The sequence below is a fragment of the Filicampus tigris genome, chromosome 10 (assembly GCF_054856515.1).
Source record: "Filicampus tigris isolate MCC_2025a chromosome 10, RoL_Ftig_1.0, whole genome shotgun sequence".
NCBI classification, from domain to species: Eukaryota; Metazoa; Chordata; class Actinopteri; order Syngnathiformes; family Syngnathidae; genus Filicampus; species Filicampus tigris.
Window position 1 is genome coordinate 22420744 of NC_141226.1, and position 14242 is coordinate 22434985.

At 41.4% G+C, this 14242-nt stretch overlaps 2 protein-coding genes across 2 annotated transcripts; both read left to right on the plus strand.

Moving 5' to 3' along the window:
- Nucleotides 1-33: 33 nt before the first annotated feature.
- LOC147141365 (uncharacterized) lies at nucleotides 34-9625 on the plus strand. The gene is made up of 17 exons (XM_086043217.1): nucleotides 34-554; nucleotides 680-797; nucleotides 872-1003; nucleotides 1071-1145; nucleotides 1701-1772; nucleotides 2327-2443; nucleotides 2531-2716; nucleotides 2788-2897; nucleotides 3953-4430; nucleotides 4563-4733; nucleotides 5236-5346; nucleotides 5566-5667; nucleotides 6972-7130; nucleotides 8077-8177; nucleotides 8260-8473; nucleotides 9013-9105; nucleotides 9192-9625. Exons 1-17 carry the CDS (start codon nucleotides 379-381, stop codon nucleotides 9357-9359), a joined length of 2583 nt encoding a protein of 860 aa, XP_085899343.1. The 5' UTR covers nucleotides 34-378; the 3' UTR covers nucleotides 9360-9625.
- A 552-nt stretch (nucleotides 9626-10177) lies between these two features.
- Nucleotides 10178-14036, plus strand: bcl10 (BCL10 immune signaling adaptor). Its single transcript, XM_086043197.1, has 3 exons — nucleotides 10178-10488; nucleotides 11362-11650; nucleotides 11901-14036. The coding sequence occupies exons 1-3, from the start codon at nucleotides 10438-10440 to the stop codon at nucleotides 12326-12328; spliced, it is 768 nt and encodes a 255-aa protein (XP_085899323.1). The 5' UTR covers nucleotides 10178-10437; the 3' UTR covers nucleotides 12329-14036.
- Nucleotides 14037-14242: the final 206 nt, after the last annotated feature.

Here is a 14242-nt window from a genome sequence, read left to right on the forward strand (position 1 = left end):
CGCCACCGGACACAAAACCAAATCCGTGAGTAATGTATTTTTTAACAAGTCATGCGGTTTGTGAGCATTTAATTACAGCGAAGCTGTCGCTTATTCTGTGTACGGTAAGGTGTATTATTTGATTGAAACGAAATGTTTAAACGTCATAAAGGGGGAATTGCACCACGCTTCCCTGACAACACACCTTGACGACACAAGCCAATACCCAAGCTAAAATAGAGTCTTCATTGAACTGAGTGCACTTCTCACCGTGTTAGTAATAACAATAATAATAGCTTGGATTTGTATAACGCCTTTCATGGCACCCAATGACTCTTAGCTGATGAGGGTAATTAAAATATTTAGTTTGTTGGGAGCCTCTCTAGTTTTGTTGCATCCATGACAGGTATTATGTGTCCCGAGGATGAACGGCAGAGTCAACCACCTGGCTGCAGTTCCTCAGCGAGGCTGGGTGTGACACTGACTTGTGGAGACCTCGAAGGCTCTCGCGAAGCCTCAAAGACCATCTGGACCAGCACTGGTCTCAACAGAACCCCACAAGTTGAGATTCACTGGTGAGGACCATGTATTCCTACCAAGAACGAAGACTGTCATTGTAGAGCGACAGCCACAAGTGCCCCCCCCCCCCCCCAAAAAAAAATGACCCACTAACTGTTCTATCGCCACATAATCCATGTAGTCCTTGTAATGCTGACGACGACAAAGGTTTTGGATCGTTCGTGAAGAGACTGATGGACGCCGAAGCTGCCATCGTCTCTGCAGCCGCTCAGCTCGTGTCATTCAAAGACACCCTGAAGGTAGGTCTCAAGTCATGTTGTGTTGTGAGCAGAATATTGTAAATTCCTCATTTTCCCCTTGTGGTTTATCGAAGGATACACAATCGTCTGCAGTCAACAAGCAGCGAATGGTGAAGCAGAGAGGACTCTTGCTACAGAAGATGGAGGACTTTCGTCAAATCAACCAGATTGTGCGACAACGACTGAACCAACTTCTGGACGAGGAGGTTGGTTGTCATGCATTTCATTGTTCAGATTTTAAAGTTGACAAGTGTTTTTTCTTTTTTTAACCAGACCGATCGCATTGATGCGAACACCAAGATTGACGCTTTGCTGACTAAGATCCTACAGATTGAACGTGAAAATCAGGTGTGGTATGTGAAGAATGCACACAAGTACATGCATGCTACTAAACTGATACCAAAGGAGTGAAGGACACCACAGTATAGGAACTAAAATATGAAAAGAACCCTTGAGGGCCAAGCGACATAATTCCATCCATCCATTTTCAATCACCCACAGTAGGGTCTCTGACTTTGGGCGAGAAGTGGGGCACACCCTGGACTGGTTGCCAGTCAGTCACGGGGCACGCATATAGACAGACAACTGTTGAGCCACATTCCCACCGAACATGCGGGTTTTTGTAGCGTGGGAGGATATCTACCGGGTTATCCACAGGAAAACCCACGCTAGCGCACGGAGATCATTCAAAGCCAGAACCTCAGAACTGTGAGGCAGATGTTCGAAGCACTTTTTCAATGCAAAAATCCCCACAGACACACTCCAAAATCTTGTACAAAGCCTTCCTAGTGGACTCAAAACACCTACACTTGCTTTTAGGTGTAATGGCCTCCTGTCTCAGTGTTTTTGTCCAAGTAGTTTATAATATCTGTTGTGGTTTGGTCTGATTTTTTTCCTCTCCAGCTTCTAAAAGGTGACCTTGGTGTAACAGAAAGAAGAGCAGAGGAGCTGATGTATTTGCAGCAAAAGGAACAGGCGAGTACCTGCGACAAGTGGAACAAAAACAGTTTTAATAAGATTAATTATTCTTATTACATCACAGTGTCCCATCACTGGTGAGCTATTCTTAGAACAGACCCATGGGCTACTCATGTTGTCCTTGGGGCTCACCAGTACACGCTGGCACCATCTTGTTGTTGTTTTTTAAGACAATGCACATTAATCAACAGCAAAAAGGCATCCGTCTAGGTATACTTGCATTTGCACAGTGTCTAAATCTATTTAAACTCTTATTTACGTCTCCGTCCCTCCCTTCTCTGTCTGTACTCAACTGAGAAGGTAAAAAAAATAAAATAAACAGCGGCTGGCTTGTCTTTGTTTTCAAAGAGGCAGCTTCTTTAGTAAAACTCTGCAAGTGGTCAATCACATTGTGCCCTGCTTAGAAGTCCCCCCCCCTCCCAAAAAAAGAGCTTGTTACCGATGACAGACTGTTTTAGCGGTTATTGACATCTTGAAACCAGTAACCGGTGATGTCATGTAAAATGGGTGCATATGGCATTTAAATTCCTTCTCATTCCCGATGACCACAGGAGAACATCAAGAGCGCTCTTAACATAGCAAAATCTGCAGAAGGCACTCGCGCTCGTATACAGGGGCAGCTACGCAACAAGGAAGCGGAAAACAATCGGCTGACTGTGCAAGTGCGGGTAAGACGCCCCGAATCTGTTTCCCCTACCTCTCAGGATGAGCGGCCCCCTAAAGTCGTCATGTTGTAGCGCATGCTCCTTTTCTAGACTCTTGAGCGATCCCTGACTCAGCACAAGGCAGAGATAGACGACCTGAAAGCGTCCCTGCAAGTTCTGACGGAGCAGACCTCGCAGGAGAAGGAGGCCCTCAAGAAGGCCTCGCGTGTGCACAAGCAAAAAGCTGAGCGATTCGAGGCTGCCCTCAATAAATGCTTGGGTCAGCTGCAGGATAAGGTGCGACCAGAATCCGTACAGGTGACTCACTTGGATCTCTCGTTGCAAAGGCAATTTTTGTTTCTGGTTAGGATGCCCATCTGTCAACTCTCCAAGAAAAGAGAGAGACGTGGAAGCGGGAGAAGGAGCAGCTGACTGAGGAGAACCACAAACTAACTGCTCACGTGGAGTTACTGCAAAAGTGGGTTGTTTACGAACTAGTGCACTAATTTAAAAGGCGGCATATTATATATACATAATATATATTATATAGTGTATATATTATATATATATATTGTAAAATTGCCTTTTTAATTGCTTGTGTACAAGTAGTTGAGTGTTTGCAATGTCTTCCCACCCATCAGATGTAAAGTTAAATGACCAACTTAAATGTTTGGTGAGCAGAAATTAAAAAAAAAAAAATTATGAATTATGTTACACACCCAATCAAGGTTAGGTGCATAAGGAGTCCACATTTTTGCTTCATGTGCCAATTAATTTGTTCTTAATTTGAAAAGAAAAATGTACTGTTCCTGTCACCGTTTAACATGAAACGCTAATGCCACCTAGTGGCAGAAAAATGACCTCAGCACAAATCTGACTCATTGTGTTACACACTCCTTTTAACGGAATAGTACATCTTTTTAACTTCAAATAACTTTTTAATGTACAATGAAATTATTGTATCAAAAGAAAGAAACAACCATATTTGTATTAGATAAACATGGCGAGGCTGCATTCAGCCGTTTTGGTCCTCACCTTTGGAATAGCCTGCCAGAGGATGTCAGGTCTGCAGAGACTGTTGATATTTTTAAGAGGAAGCTCAAGACACACCTTTTTAGTTTGGCTTTCAACAACTTTTAAATAATTTATCTTTTCTTTTGATTGAAGATAATTCTATGTTTTGCTTTGAATGTTTTAAAGCACTTTGAGTTGCATTTTTATGTATGAAAAGTGCTATATAAATAAAATGTGATTGATTGATTGATTGATTGAAACATACTTGTCCACTTTAATGTTAATTAACAAGTGGGTTTTATTGTACATTTGGAACAATTATAAAATGTGTGATTATTAAATTTGATAAAAATTCTAATCAACTGACAGCCATATATATATATATATATATATATATATATATATATATATATATATATATATATATAATTCATTACATTTGTTTTAAGTTGCATGAAAAAGAATTGCTGACACCTGTAAACCCCGTTAATATGTCTCCTTTAACTTTTTTACATGAAGGCAACTAATCAGCATCCCGATGAAGATGCAGAAGGAAATGGAGAGGCAGGCGGCGATGGCGAAGGAGAGTGGCAGAGAGTTGGAGGAGAGGGCGAGGCAAAGGGAGAAAGAGAGGATCAAGGAAAAGGAGGCCAGGGCGAAGCAGAGGGAGAGGGAACGGATGGAATGGGAGGCAAGGGAGAAGGAAAGGAGAGAGCGGGAGGACCGGGAGAAGGAACGGATGAAGGAAAGGGCGGCGAGGGAGAGGAGGGATTGGGAGAAGGAATGTGAGGAGAGGGAGAAGGAATGGGCGAGAGAGAGGGAGAGGAGGGAAACGGAGAAGGTGAGGGAGGCCAACTCGGAAAGGAGGGAGTGGGAAGACCGGGAGAAGGAACGGGCGAAGGGAAGGGCGGAGAGGGAGAGGAGGGATTGGGAGAAGGAATGTGAGGAGAGGGAGAAGGAACGGACGAGAGAGAGGGAGAGGAGGGAAATGGAGAAGGTGAGGGAGGCCAACTCGGAAAGGAGGGAGTGGGAAGACCGGGAGAAGGAACGGGTGAAGGGGAGGGCGGAGAGGGAGAGGAGGGATTGGGAGAAGGAATGTGAGGAGAGGGAGAAGGAACGGGCGAGGGAGAGGAGGGAAATGGAGAAGGCGAGGGAGGCCAACTCTGAACGGGAGGAGCGGCAAGGAGGGAGTGAGGAGGAGACGGTGGAGACCCGCACGGGACATGACGGTGTGACGCAGCAGCTCGAAAGATTTGAAGTGGAAGAGGAGCACTCCAGCGGAAGTTACGCTACGCTCAAGGTACAACTCAGTTGGACACTTCATGGGGCGCACCTTCAATCATGTTCAGCAAGCATATTTATTCAGTTAGCCCATGGTAAATTTAAAATGGTTTGTGATTTTTTTTTTTTGGGGGGGGTCATTTATTCTAAAATGATCATCAATTTATGTTAAATTGTTCTGATCTTTAAAGGACACATTTTTTTTTTTTTTACCATTTCAATGAATTTACTGGTGTCTTGATCACATGTCTGTTGCTTGCCTTTGTCGAAATACCTCACGGATCAATAATGGCAGCACAAACAAATGACATCTTGTCTTCCCGAAATCAGAACATGTCATGTCTCATGCATGTGCGCCACTGCTCATGTTGCCCTTTATAATGCTTGGCAATGGCATGCCAAACCACTACAAAAAAAAAAAAAAATTTACTAGGTTGTTTAATTTCACACTTAATGGGTTGGCAGGCAACAATTTTATAAACAGGCATAAATCAACATAATCAACATAATGTGTTTCGCAGCTGTCCTTTGCCCAGTTGGAGAAGCAGCTAGATGAATGTGAGGCAGCCCTGGGCCAAGAGAAGAGTGCGTCAAGTGAAAAGGACCGCGTAGTTGAACAGTTTCAAAACCAGGTTAGCATGTCTGCTTCACTGTTAGGAAATCTGGGTTTCTGTGGAGTTTTACATTGTTCTCCTTGTGACTCAGAAAATCCCAAAACATATATAGCCAGAGAAAAAAAATTGAGACCTTCAGCTTCCTGTTCATTGTAAATGCCAAGTACAGCCAAAGGTACATTTGGTACGATAGAAAATGGATGACTGGAACATTTGAACTCTTTGTGTTCCTTCCAGGTCACATCGCTTGAAGCAGAGTTGAGCAATGTGAGGCTCCAATATGAAAATGTATCACAGGACCTTCAGCGAATGCAAGAACAAGACTCAAAAGCTGATAAGGTAATTGTTCCCTTGTGATTTTCACCATGCGTGCCTTGTGAGTGGCTGACAACCATTCCTGGGTGTACCTCGCTTCTCGCACAAAGTCAGTTAGAATAGACTCCAGCTCACCCGTGACCTTTTGAGGACAAGTGCTATGGAAGTTTCAATAGCTTCAGTCTGTTTAATCCCATTCCCAGTTCAAGTTTCCTATCAAACTTAACATAAAATTGGAAGAAATTTACATGGTGCAAAAATTTGGGTGGTTAAATCAACCATATAGCTCCCTTAAGTTCGCTAGCTTAATGCTAATGCTAACACACAATGGGAAATGCATATACAGACCTGATGAACATCTTAAGACCAGTTGAAAAATTGCTAAAATTTGCATTTTGCACGTTTGGATCTTAATGGGGTTTTAAGTAGAGCTACAATATGCAAAAGCAAGATGGGGGAGTGAGACAAAAAACATTGGGAACTTGTAATTTAAAAAAAAAATCAAAAATGAAATAGGTTATCACCTGATCAAGAGTTTAAGACCACAGGCTATAAAAGCCCAAATCTGCTCAAAATTCTCATTTTCGGTCAGGCATTCACACGGTCATGCCTTCCTGATGGCTAAAGCTAAGAAGCTTTCCCTTTTTGAACGTGGTCGGATCGTCGAGCTGCATAAGCAAGGCCTCTCGCAGTGTGCCATTATTGCTAAGGTTTGACGCAGTAAGACAGTCATTCGATTTTTTTTCAAAGATCCTGAGCACTGTGGAACAAAAAAGTCAAGTGATAGACACAAAAAAATGACACCTGTGCTGAGCCGGAGGATCCGTCAACACACAGGGCGCTCCTCGACCCAAATGAACTCATATACGCAAATAACCCACAAATGCAATATTAATCAGAATGCCATGTTTAGACTAGTGAAGGTGCATAGAACATATTGTAAAGATTTTTGGGTGGTTGACTTTAAATTTTTAAGTTTTTACAATACAAGGGGCAATTAGTTCAACTCTTGTTTCTTCGTTGAAAATATGAGAAAGCCAACTTTCACATTAACAAAACCTACAATATTTTGTTAAATTGACCAACTTAAAATATCTGTTTTTTGCCTTGAAATTTTGAGTTTGCCCCATTTTCTTTTTTCCGTGTATCTGCAGTAAATCATTGCATCAGTATGTGCCGCTTTGGAGATGTTTATATCGGCGACACCTACAGATAAACGGTCTTCCTCATCCTGGGACGTAGCGTAGCTCGTGTTAGCGTAGCGATGTGCAAAGCAGAGCCCATCAGTCAGGTTTGATGACACGGTAGTATACTATACCCTCTGTCAGGTGAGGCAGGAGCTGCAGGGTCGCATCGAAGAGCTGCAGCATTTGCCTAAAACGCTGAGAGAGACCGAGCTGAAGCTGCTCGCTTGCCACGAGAAACTGCAAACCTCCGAGTGGACGTGCTCAGAACAGGCAGAAGACATTAAGAAGCTGCAGCATGAGGTGTGCCGGCAGGAAGGGTTAACGAGGAAGGGGACAGTATTCGGGTGATCAAATTGGACCCACTGGAACTGTCACCATGGGGCAATAGAACTTGAAGTGTTTTAGGAAGGTAGAATTTTTTTTTTTTTTTTTTTAAAGTATGATTTTTCAAAAATATATGAAAAAGGTAATCACCTATTTCACTATAAAAGAATGGGAGTCATTTTATGTAAAAATAGTTAAATCATTTTATTTAATTGTGTCTAATTACAATAAAATGACAAAACTAAATACAATCAAACTATATAGATAGGTCATATGGTAAATGTAGAATTATTTTTTTTTTACTTAAATACATATAATCTGAAATATGTTGTCCTGTAATTTATTTGTCTTACTTTCTTGTTGTAAGTAAAACTAAAAGATAACTAAATACAATCAATAAATGTATATTTAGTATTTGTAAATACTAAAAATTGAAAATAAAAATGGAGAGATGGTGTTAAAAAAATCTATATGTAAAATGTGCAATTATTTTAAGTGTGCACTCATATCTAATATAACAAACATTATTTTATTTATTTTTTTATTTTCTTTTATAAAAAAATATTTAGGTCATATTGAAAGCAAATTTTAAAATATCTAATAAAATTGAGTAGTACATAACACAACAGGAAATGTCAGTTTTATTATCGTTGTTATTGTAGTTTCAATCAAAGAGAAAAATAATTCAGCCAAACAACATCTGTTAATATTGATAGATATATGAAAAAAACTGATCGATCGTTATAAGATGTAAAGAGAGTGTTATCTATGATAAATGTCTAATATTGAAGTCTTTAGATGAAGACTTAAAAACAAAACCGTCATTCTAAATCCGACCAAATACCAGAGCATTTGATTCAGCCCGCTATATAATTCTAAAAACAAAGCCTAAAAATGTTCCATCTGTATTTTGAAATAACAGCTGCAGACTCAACTGAATTTGGTCAAATCTGCCGTGGAGCTGAGAGAGTCCGCTGAAGAGACCCGTTCAAAACTGCAAGAACAAGTGGACACCCTGCAAAGGTAAGACAACACCGAAAACTGAACCGACCGAATTGGACCCTGGCGAAAGCAAATGAACCCTGACTCCGTAATGTTTGTGTAGGACGCTGGAGCAGCTGCGTCAAGAGAAGCTGGAGCTTGAACGTAAGCTGGAGACCCAAGAGCAAGCTCTTGGCCACAGCAGCCAGCTGCTTGAGCAACGCTCCACACGATGCTCGGAGCTCGAACGACAGCTGGAGCAGCGGACGGCCGAATGCCAAGCGCTCAACCAGCAGATGGCGCAATGCTCAGCAGACTTGCTGAATTTCAAAGAACAGGTACTTGTTTTTTTGTGGATGCAAGCGCACTAGCACAACTCCAGAATCGTATCGATCTTTTTTGTCTTTCTGCCATTTGAGCTGAGATGCTGATGATGAGGCATGCGCAGATGACCAGTTTCACGGTGTACCGTCGTTTTAAAAAGTCACGGTTTCAATAACCGCTAATACTGGCTGTCATCGGTAATGAGTTTGTCTTCTCTTTTTTGAAGGGATGTCTAAGCAGAGCGCAAAATGATTGGATGCTTGCAGAGTGGAGTATACGAGCCACCTCTTTGAAATTAAGCCTCCAATTAACTTTTTTTTTTCTTCTCGGTGAGCAGAGAGCAGTTACGCACAGAGGAGGGAGGGAGAAAGCCGAAAAAAGACACGGATGCATTTTTGCTCTGACTAATGTGCATTGTCCAGTTTGTCCTACAAGAAAAATAAGAAAATTGTGCCAGCGCGTACTAGTTAGCCCCAAGGACAACATGAGGAGCCCACAGGTCTCTTCTAAAAGTCGCTCACCAGTGATAGGTAATATGTTATTACATTTACAGGCGAAAAATGCCAAAGAGCAAGTTTTGTCCAAAGACGAGGCCCTTCAGATCACGGTCAATGAGCTGAGGCTTCTCCGTCAGAGCAAGTTGACGGTGAGCAGTGATCTTCCCTTCAGCCTCACAACACTAACCTACTAGACCTACTATTCAACCATGAGATGTTGTCTGTGCCCGTTTAGGCGGAGAAGCAGTTTGAGGCTCGCGTGAAAGAGCTGCAGTTCAGCCTGGACAAGTGCGAGAGCCACAAGAAGAGCATGCAAAACTACGTGGACTTCCTCAAAAACTCATATCTGATGATATTTGAAGATCAATTATCCACTTTTTGGTCTTCAACTTTTATGAAATGACCTATTTTCGGCAAGTGATATTTATTGTTATCTCTTTTGGAGGAAGCGGAGCAGGAATAAGGAATATCCAGTTAATACACGGCAGCACGGTTCAGTAGTGATTAATACGTCTGTCTCATCGTTTTGACGTTTTGGCTTCAAATCCTTCCTTTTTGGATGTTCTCACCGTTCTCGCCAATGTTTATCGAGGGTTTCTCCAGATCCTCCCACATTCCAAAAACATGCATGCTAAGTGAAGATTAAATTGTCCAAATTTGTGAATGGTGGTTTGTTTGTATGTGCCCAGTGTTATTACCACAAAATCTATTTATTGTGTTTTGGCATTGAATGAATATTAAAGTGTAAGTCAACCCAAACATATTTTTAGATGGTCATAGAACAACAAGTGAAAGCAATAAATGAACACAACACACTATATACAATAGACACGGGAAAACATCTGAAAACTGTCAGTCTGAGGTCGGATCAAAAGCCAAAGAATAGAAATGTGTCTTCAAACGGGTTTTAAAAATGGACAGAGGGGGCTTGCCTAACATTCAATGGAAGGTCATTCCAAAGGGAAGGACAGCGACAGAGAAGGCTCGATCCCCTCTGAGGCTCCGTGAAGGTGCATTTATGTTACAACCCATTTTTTAAAATGATAAATGCTTTACGGTACTTTTTAAAAAGACCACCATACTCTATTTACTTAACGGACGAAGAACAAACTAATGTACAACCGGTTTTGCTAAAAACATGTTCAACAGCGACATACTGTGGCCGAAAAGGGTGTTGCACCACATCTAAGTTTTAAGTGACGTGTGACGTTCGCTTTCTGGCCTCTTGTTGACGTAAACTTTACCAATCAGGAAGTCCGGGCTTTCCCCCCTCTTGGTTTACTGAAACACAAAATACCATTGAATACTCCAGATTTACCCTGATATAAAAACTAAACACTCGAAAGCAAACGTTTTGTGTAAGTACTTAGTGCCGAACTTAGTTTGGCGGCATTTTACCAAAACGCCTCGATTTTTTTCTCAACAAAATATATTTGATTATTTTACTTATTATTAGTAGTATTTTTTTAATCGTCGCGAGGATGGACGTTCCTCAACTCACTGAAGATGAGATGGTGGAGATTAAAAAAGACGTGAGTACGCCCGCTCACTCTTCTAATGGACGACGTAGAGTTGGACGCTAAACAAAAGACATCGAAAATAGCCGCTGTGTTTGTATTTTTAAAGAGTAAAGTAAACGTGGAACGTACCAAATCACGACACCCCTCTGAAGACTTAACATTAGCTACATTAGCTACAACCCTAGAACCGGAAAATAAATTAGTAACACTATCACTAACGTTGGGTACATTTAACCCGATGTAATATCCCGGATAAAATACAGTTTTCATCAATTTATGTAAAAGTACAACACCGTATGCCAAATTGGAAGTTGTCGTATTTAATTTAGCAATAAAAAATACCACATAAAAAATTGTGTGGGTGAAAATCACCCGACGTTAGTGTTCTAGGGTTATGTAATATATTCCTCATTTTATTACTTTTTAAGAGTTTTTCAAGCCCAGTTTTTGCAGTGTGCGGAACACAATGTCAAAATGATTCTGCTTGTGTTGCCTGTTTATTAGCAGGAATTAATTTGAAAGCTTGAAATGTCACTACTACCTAAATTGCTAATTTGGCATGACTGCTTTTGTCAACTAGCTCCTTTCTCTTTGCAGCCATGTTCTTTATGGAAGCAGTGCATATCAGCCAGCTACAATGGCTGAAAGTTAAATTTAATTCAACTATAGTTCTGTTCATGAATATTTAGGTTTAGATGTTAAAACAAAAAGGGGTGTATGGTGTTTAATTGGTGAGAGGCCCTTGGAAAATGTCACCCCGACAACGGTGCCCCAGACTCCAAAACTTTGAGAAACCCTGGTCAAATGAATACCAAAAGTGCCTGTTTCTTTATCCTTGTAAAGGCAAATTCTTGAAAAATGAGCTCTCTCAACACCATCCGCCAGGTCCTGATCCGCATGCGGCACTATCTCTGCGAAAAGATCCGGGCCCGGTGCCATCTAGACTACTTACGCTCCCGCCGCATCCTGACCCGCGACGATGCCGAGGAGATCAACAGCAAGAGCACGCAGACCAGCAGGACAGGGTGGCTGCTGGATATCCTCGGCGAGAACCCCCACGGCCTCGACGTCCTGGTCGACTCCATCCGGCAGCTGCGCTCGCAAAACTTTGTCATCCACAAGATCACAGACGAGGTGCAGAAGGCCAAGAATGAGAAGCTGGAGACTCTCAGAGGTTCGGTTTTTTTAAGGGGGGGTGCGTTGCCTGATGTAATATTGTACTCATGTTTCATTCATTTATTTCTAATTATCAAGATGGTGAATTCTGTATTTCTGGTAGTTGTAAGTTATAATCAGAAAAAATGCTGTAGACGAGAGTGTAGAGAATGCTTGTTTTTTTCACTTCCTTGACTTAATGGAATAATTATTCTACAATGTTCACATTTACTGCAGTGCACCTGTATTTGTCTCTTGTTTCTCTACAGCCGCAGCTTCCAGTTCCTCACCTAAGAACAGCCTCACACCTACATGTGCCATCCAGGAGCTCTCCGGTACGTTCTCAAACGACTCGTCCACCTTGCTCTTCTACCTTGGTGGACCACAAAGCCCCACCACTTTAGAAGTCGGCGCCCGCCCCAGCGCGCCCTCGCTGCCGAACGATGGCGGCCTGATGTCCGTGGTCTCCTCCTCCTCCGCCACAGCCTCCTCTTGCCTCCCCAGACCAGGAGAGCCCGGAGCTCCCGCACTGCCCGAGGGGGAGGAGGAGGAGGAGGGGCAGCTGGTGGGGTTACCCTCCAACATTGGCGCAGTGTCACCGGGGTCCACCGGTAGCGGAGCGGATCCAAACTTCCAACCCCTCCGCTCGCGTTGTCTCACTCCCGCGTCAGATCGCAGCAACGTTTTACTAAAATAGGGTTAGTACGTTTGCATTAAAGGGACAACCGGGTACATTCATCACCGAGTAAGGAGATGTCCTGCTGCCTTTTAATACAGTATAAAATAGGGCTGAACAATATTGAAAAATAATCTAATTGCATTTTTTTTTCTCACAGGATTAGGATTTGCGATTTTTTCTTTTTTTTTTCAACAAACACAATCAATAAATGAATTTGTATTAGCGGTACAATAAATAATAGCAGATTTATTATTTGGCCTAGGCTTATGCGAAAGTAGAAAGTAAAGGTAAATGAACCATGAATTAATATGAAGCTACTAGTAGTAATCTATTTCAATTACAGTTAATTGACTAAACACTTTGAGTTGCAGTCTTTTAAGTTTTCACTATGATAAACTCACAAAATTCTGCCAAACAAGTGTGGCGGAAACATAAATCAGTAAGTCAAAAAATCTGATTACAACAATAATGCCAACAAATGTGTGGCTTTAGCATTTCGTGTTTCATGAAACATGGATATGGAACCATGTGGACTGTACCTCTTAAGCACTTAACTTATCAGACAATATATTAATACATTAAAATATACATACTGTAAGGTCCCATGAATAGTGCTATTAAAAAAAAAAATCCCAAATTGAAGGAAGGCATTATCCAGGGAGCTTAAAAGCAAAGTATATATTTTAACCTGTATGTAAAAGAATTTACACTTAAGTGGTATGTTTTGAATCTTTATTCATTCATACAAGTGCATGTTATTCACGGGACTTTACAGTGCATATTAAAAAAAAAAAAAAAGAAACGACCAACCGACAGAAATGAAGCAAGTTTTTGTTTTTTTTCCCTCAAATTTCGCCTTTTGCGAAAAAATGCTTTCGCCGAGTGATGTCAATTTGAATTTCACTCGTTGTTCAGCCCAAGTATAAACAAGTAGTCACTACACTGTGCAGTACACCAAAACATGTCCAAATAATATGTTCATCATGGTCAAATTAAAAAAGCTGGGGGGGAAAATCTAATTGAGGTTCATAATCACATTTAAGTTAGTAATGTCTTCATCTGATTCTAAAATAACAAATATGGTGCCTTTTCTGCATTCGCTTGCTTATTTATTTTTTGTACACAAAAAAACACATTGGAGTGAGACATAAGGCAAGCGCTGCATCCAAAATTTGTACGTTTTTGGAATCTGGGAGGAAGCCTGAGTACTTGGAGAAAACCCACACAAGTGCAGGGAAAACATGAGCCGAGATTTGAACCCCGAAGCTCAGAACTGTGAGGCAGACGTGCTAACCTCTAGGGCACCGTGCTGCCGTGAGTCAAAGACTCAACAACGAATATTCATATTTACTCATCCGTCTTAAATGTATCCAAATGAGCCTTTTTGTTCCGCTTCTCTCGTGATGTTGACTCCAATTCATCACTTCTTCAAATGTTTTTATCCTCTCTGTATAAAGCGGAATATTTTATCTATCCATCCTAGCGGACTTTGGGTGAGAGGCGGTGTACACCTTGGACTGGTTGCCAGCCAATCACAGGGCACATATAGATAATGACCCTTCACACTCACATTCACGCCGATGGACAATTTGTCATGCATATTTTTAGAATGTGGGGAAGACAGAGTGCCTGGGGGGAAAAAAAAAACAAAAAACCATACAGTTGTTTCTCGTATGTCTACTCAGAAATGTTATGCAATAAAACACAAGAAAAACAAAACCCTAATTATACAGTGCTCTGATTGAACTCTCATTATTTACATGAATACGACTCAAAAGAGACATATTTCTTTTCAAAATATCCGACGGATCAAGAATAGGACACTTAGGCGATATGGTAGCATCACAGAGGTAGCGGCGGCGTAGGGTAAAGGATTGATAAGAATAAGAATTTAGCCATCAGCTCCTAAAATTGGTTATTTAAATTGTATTT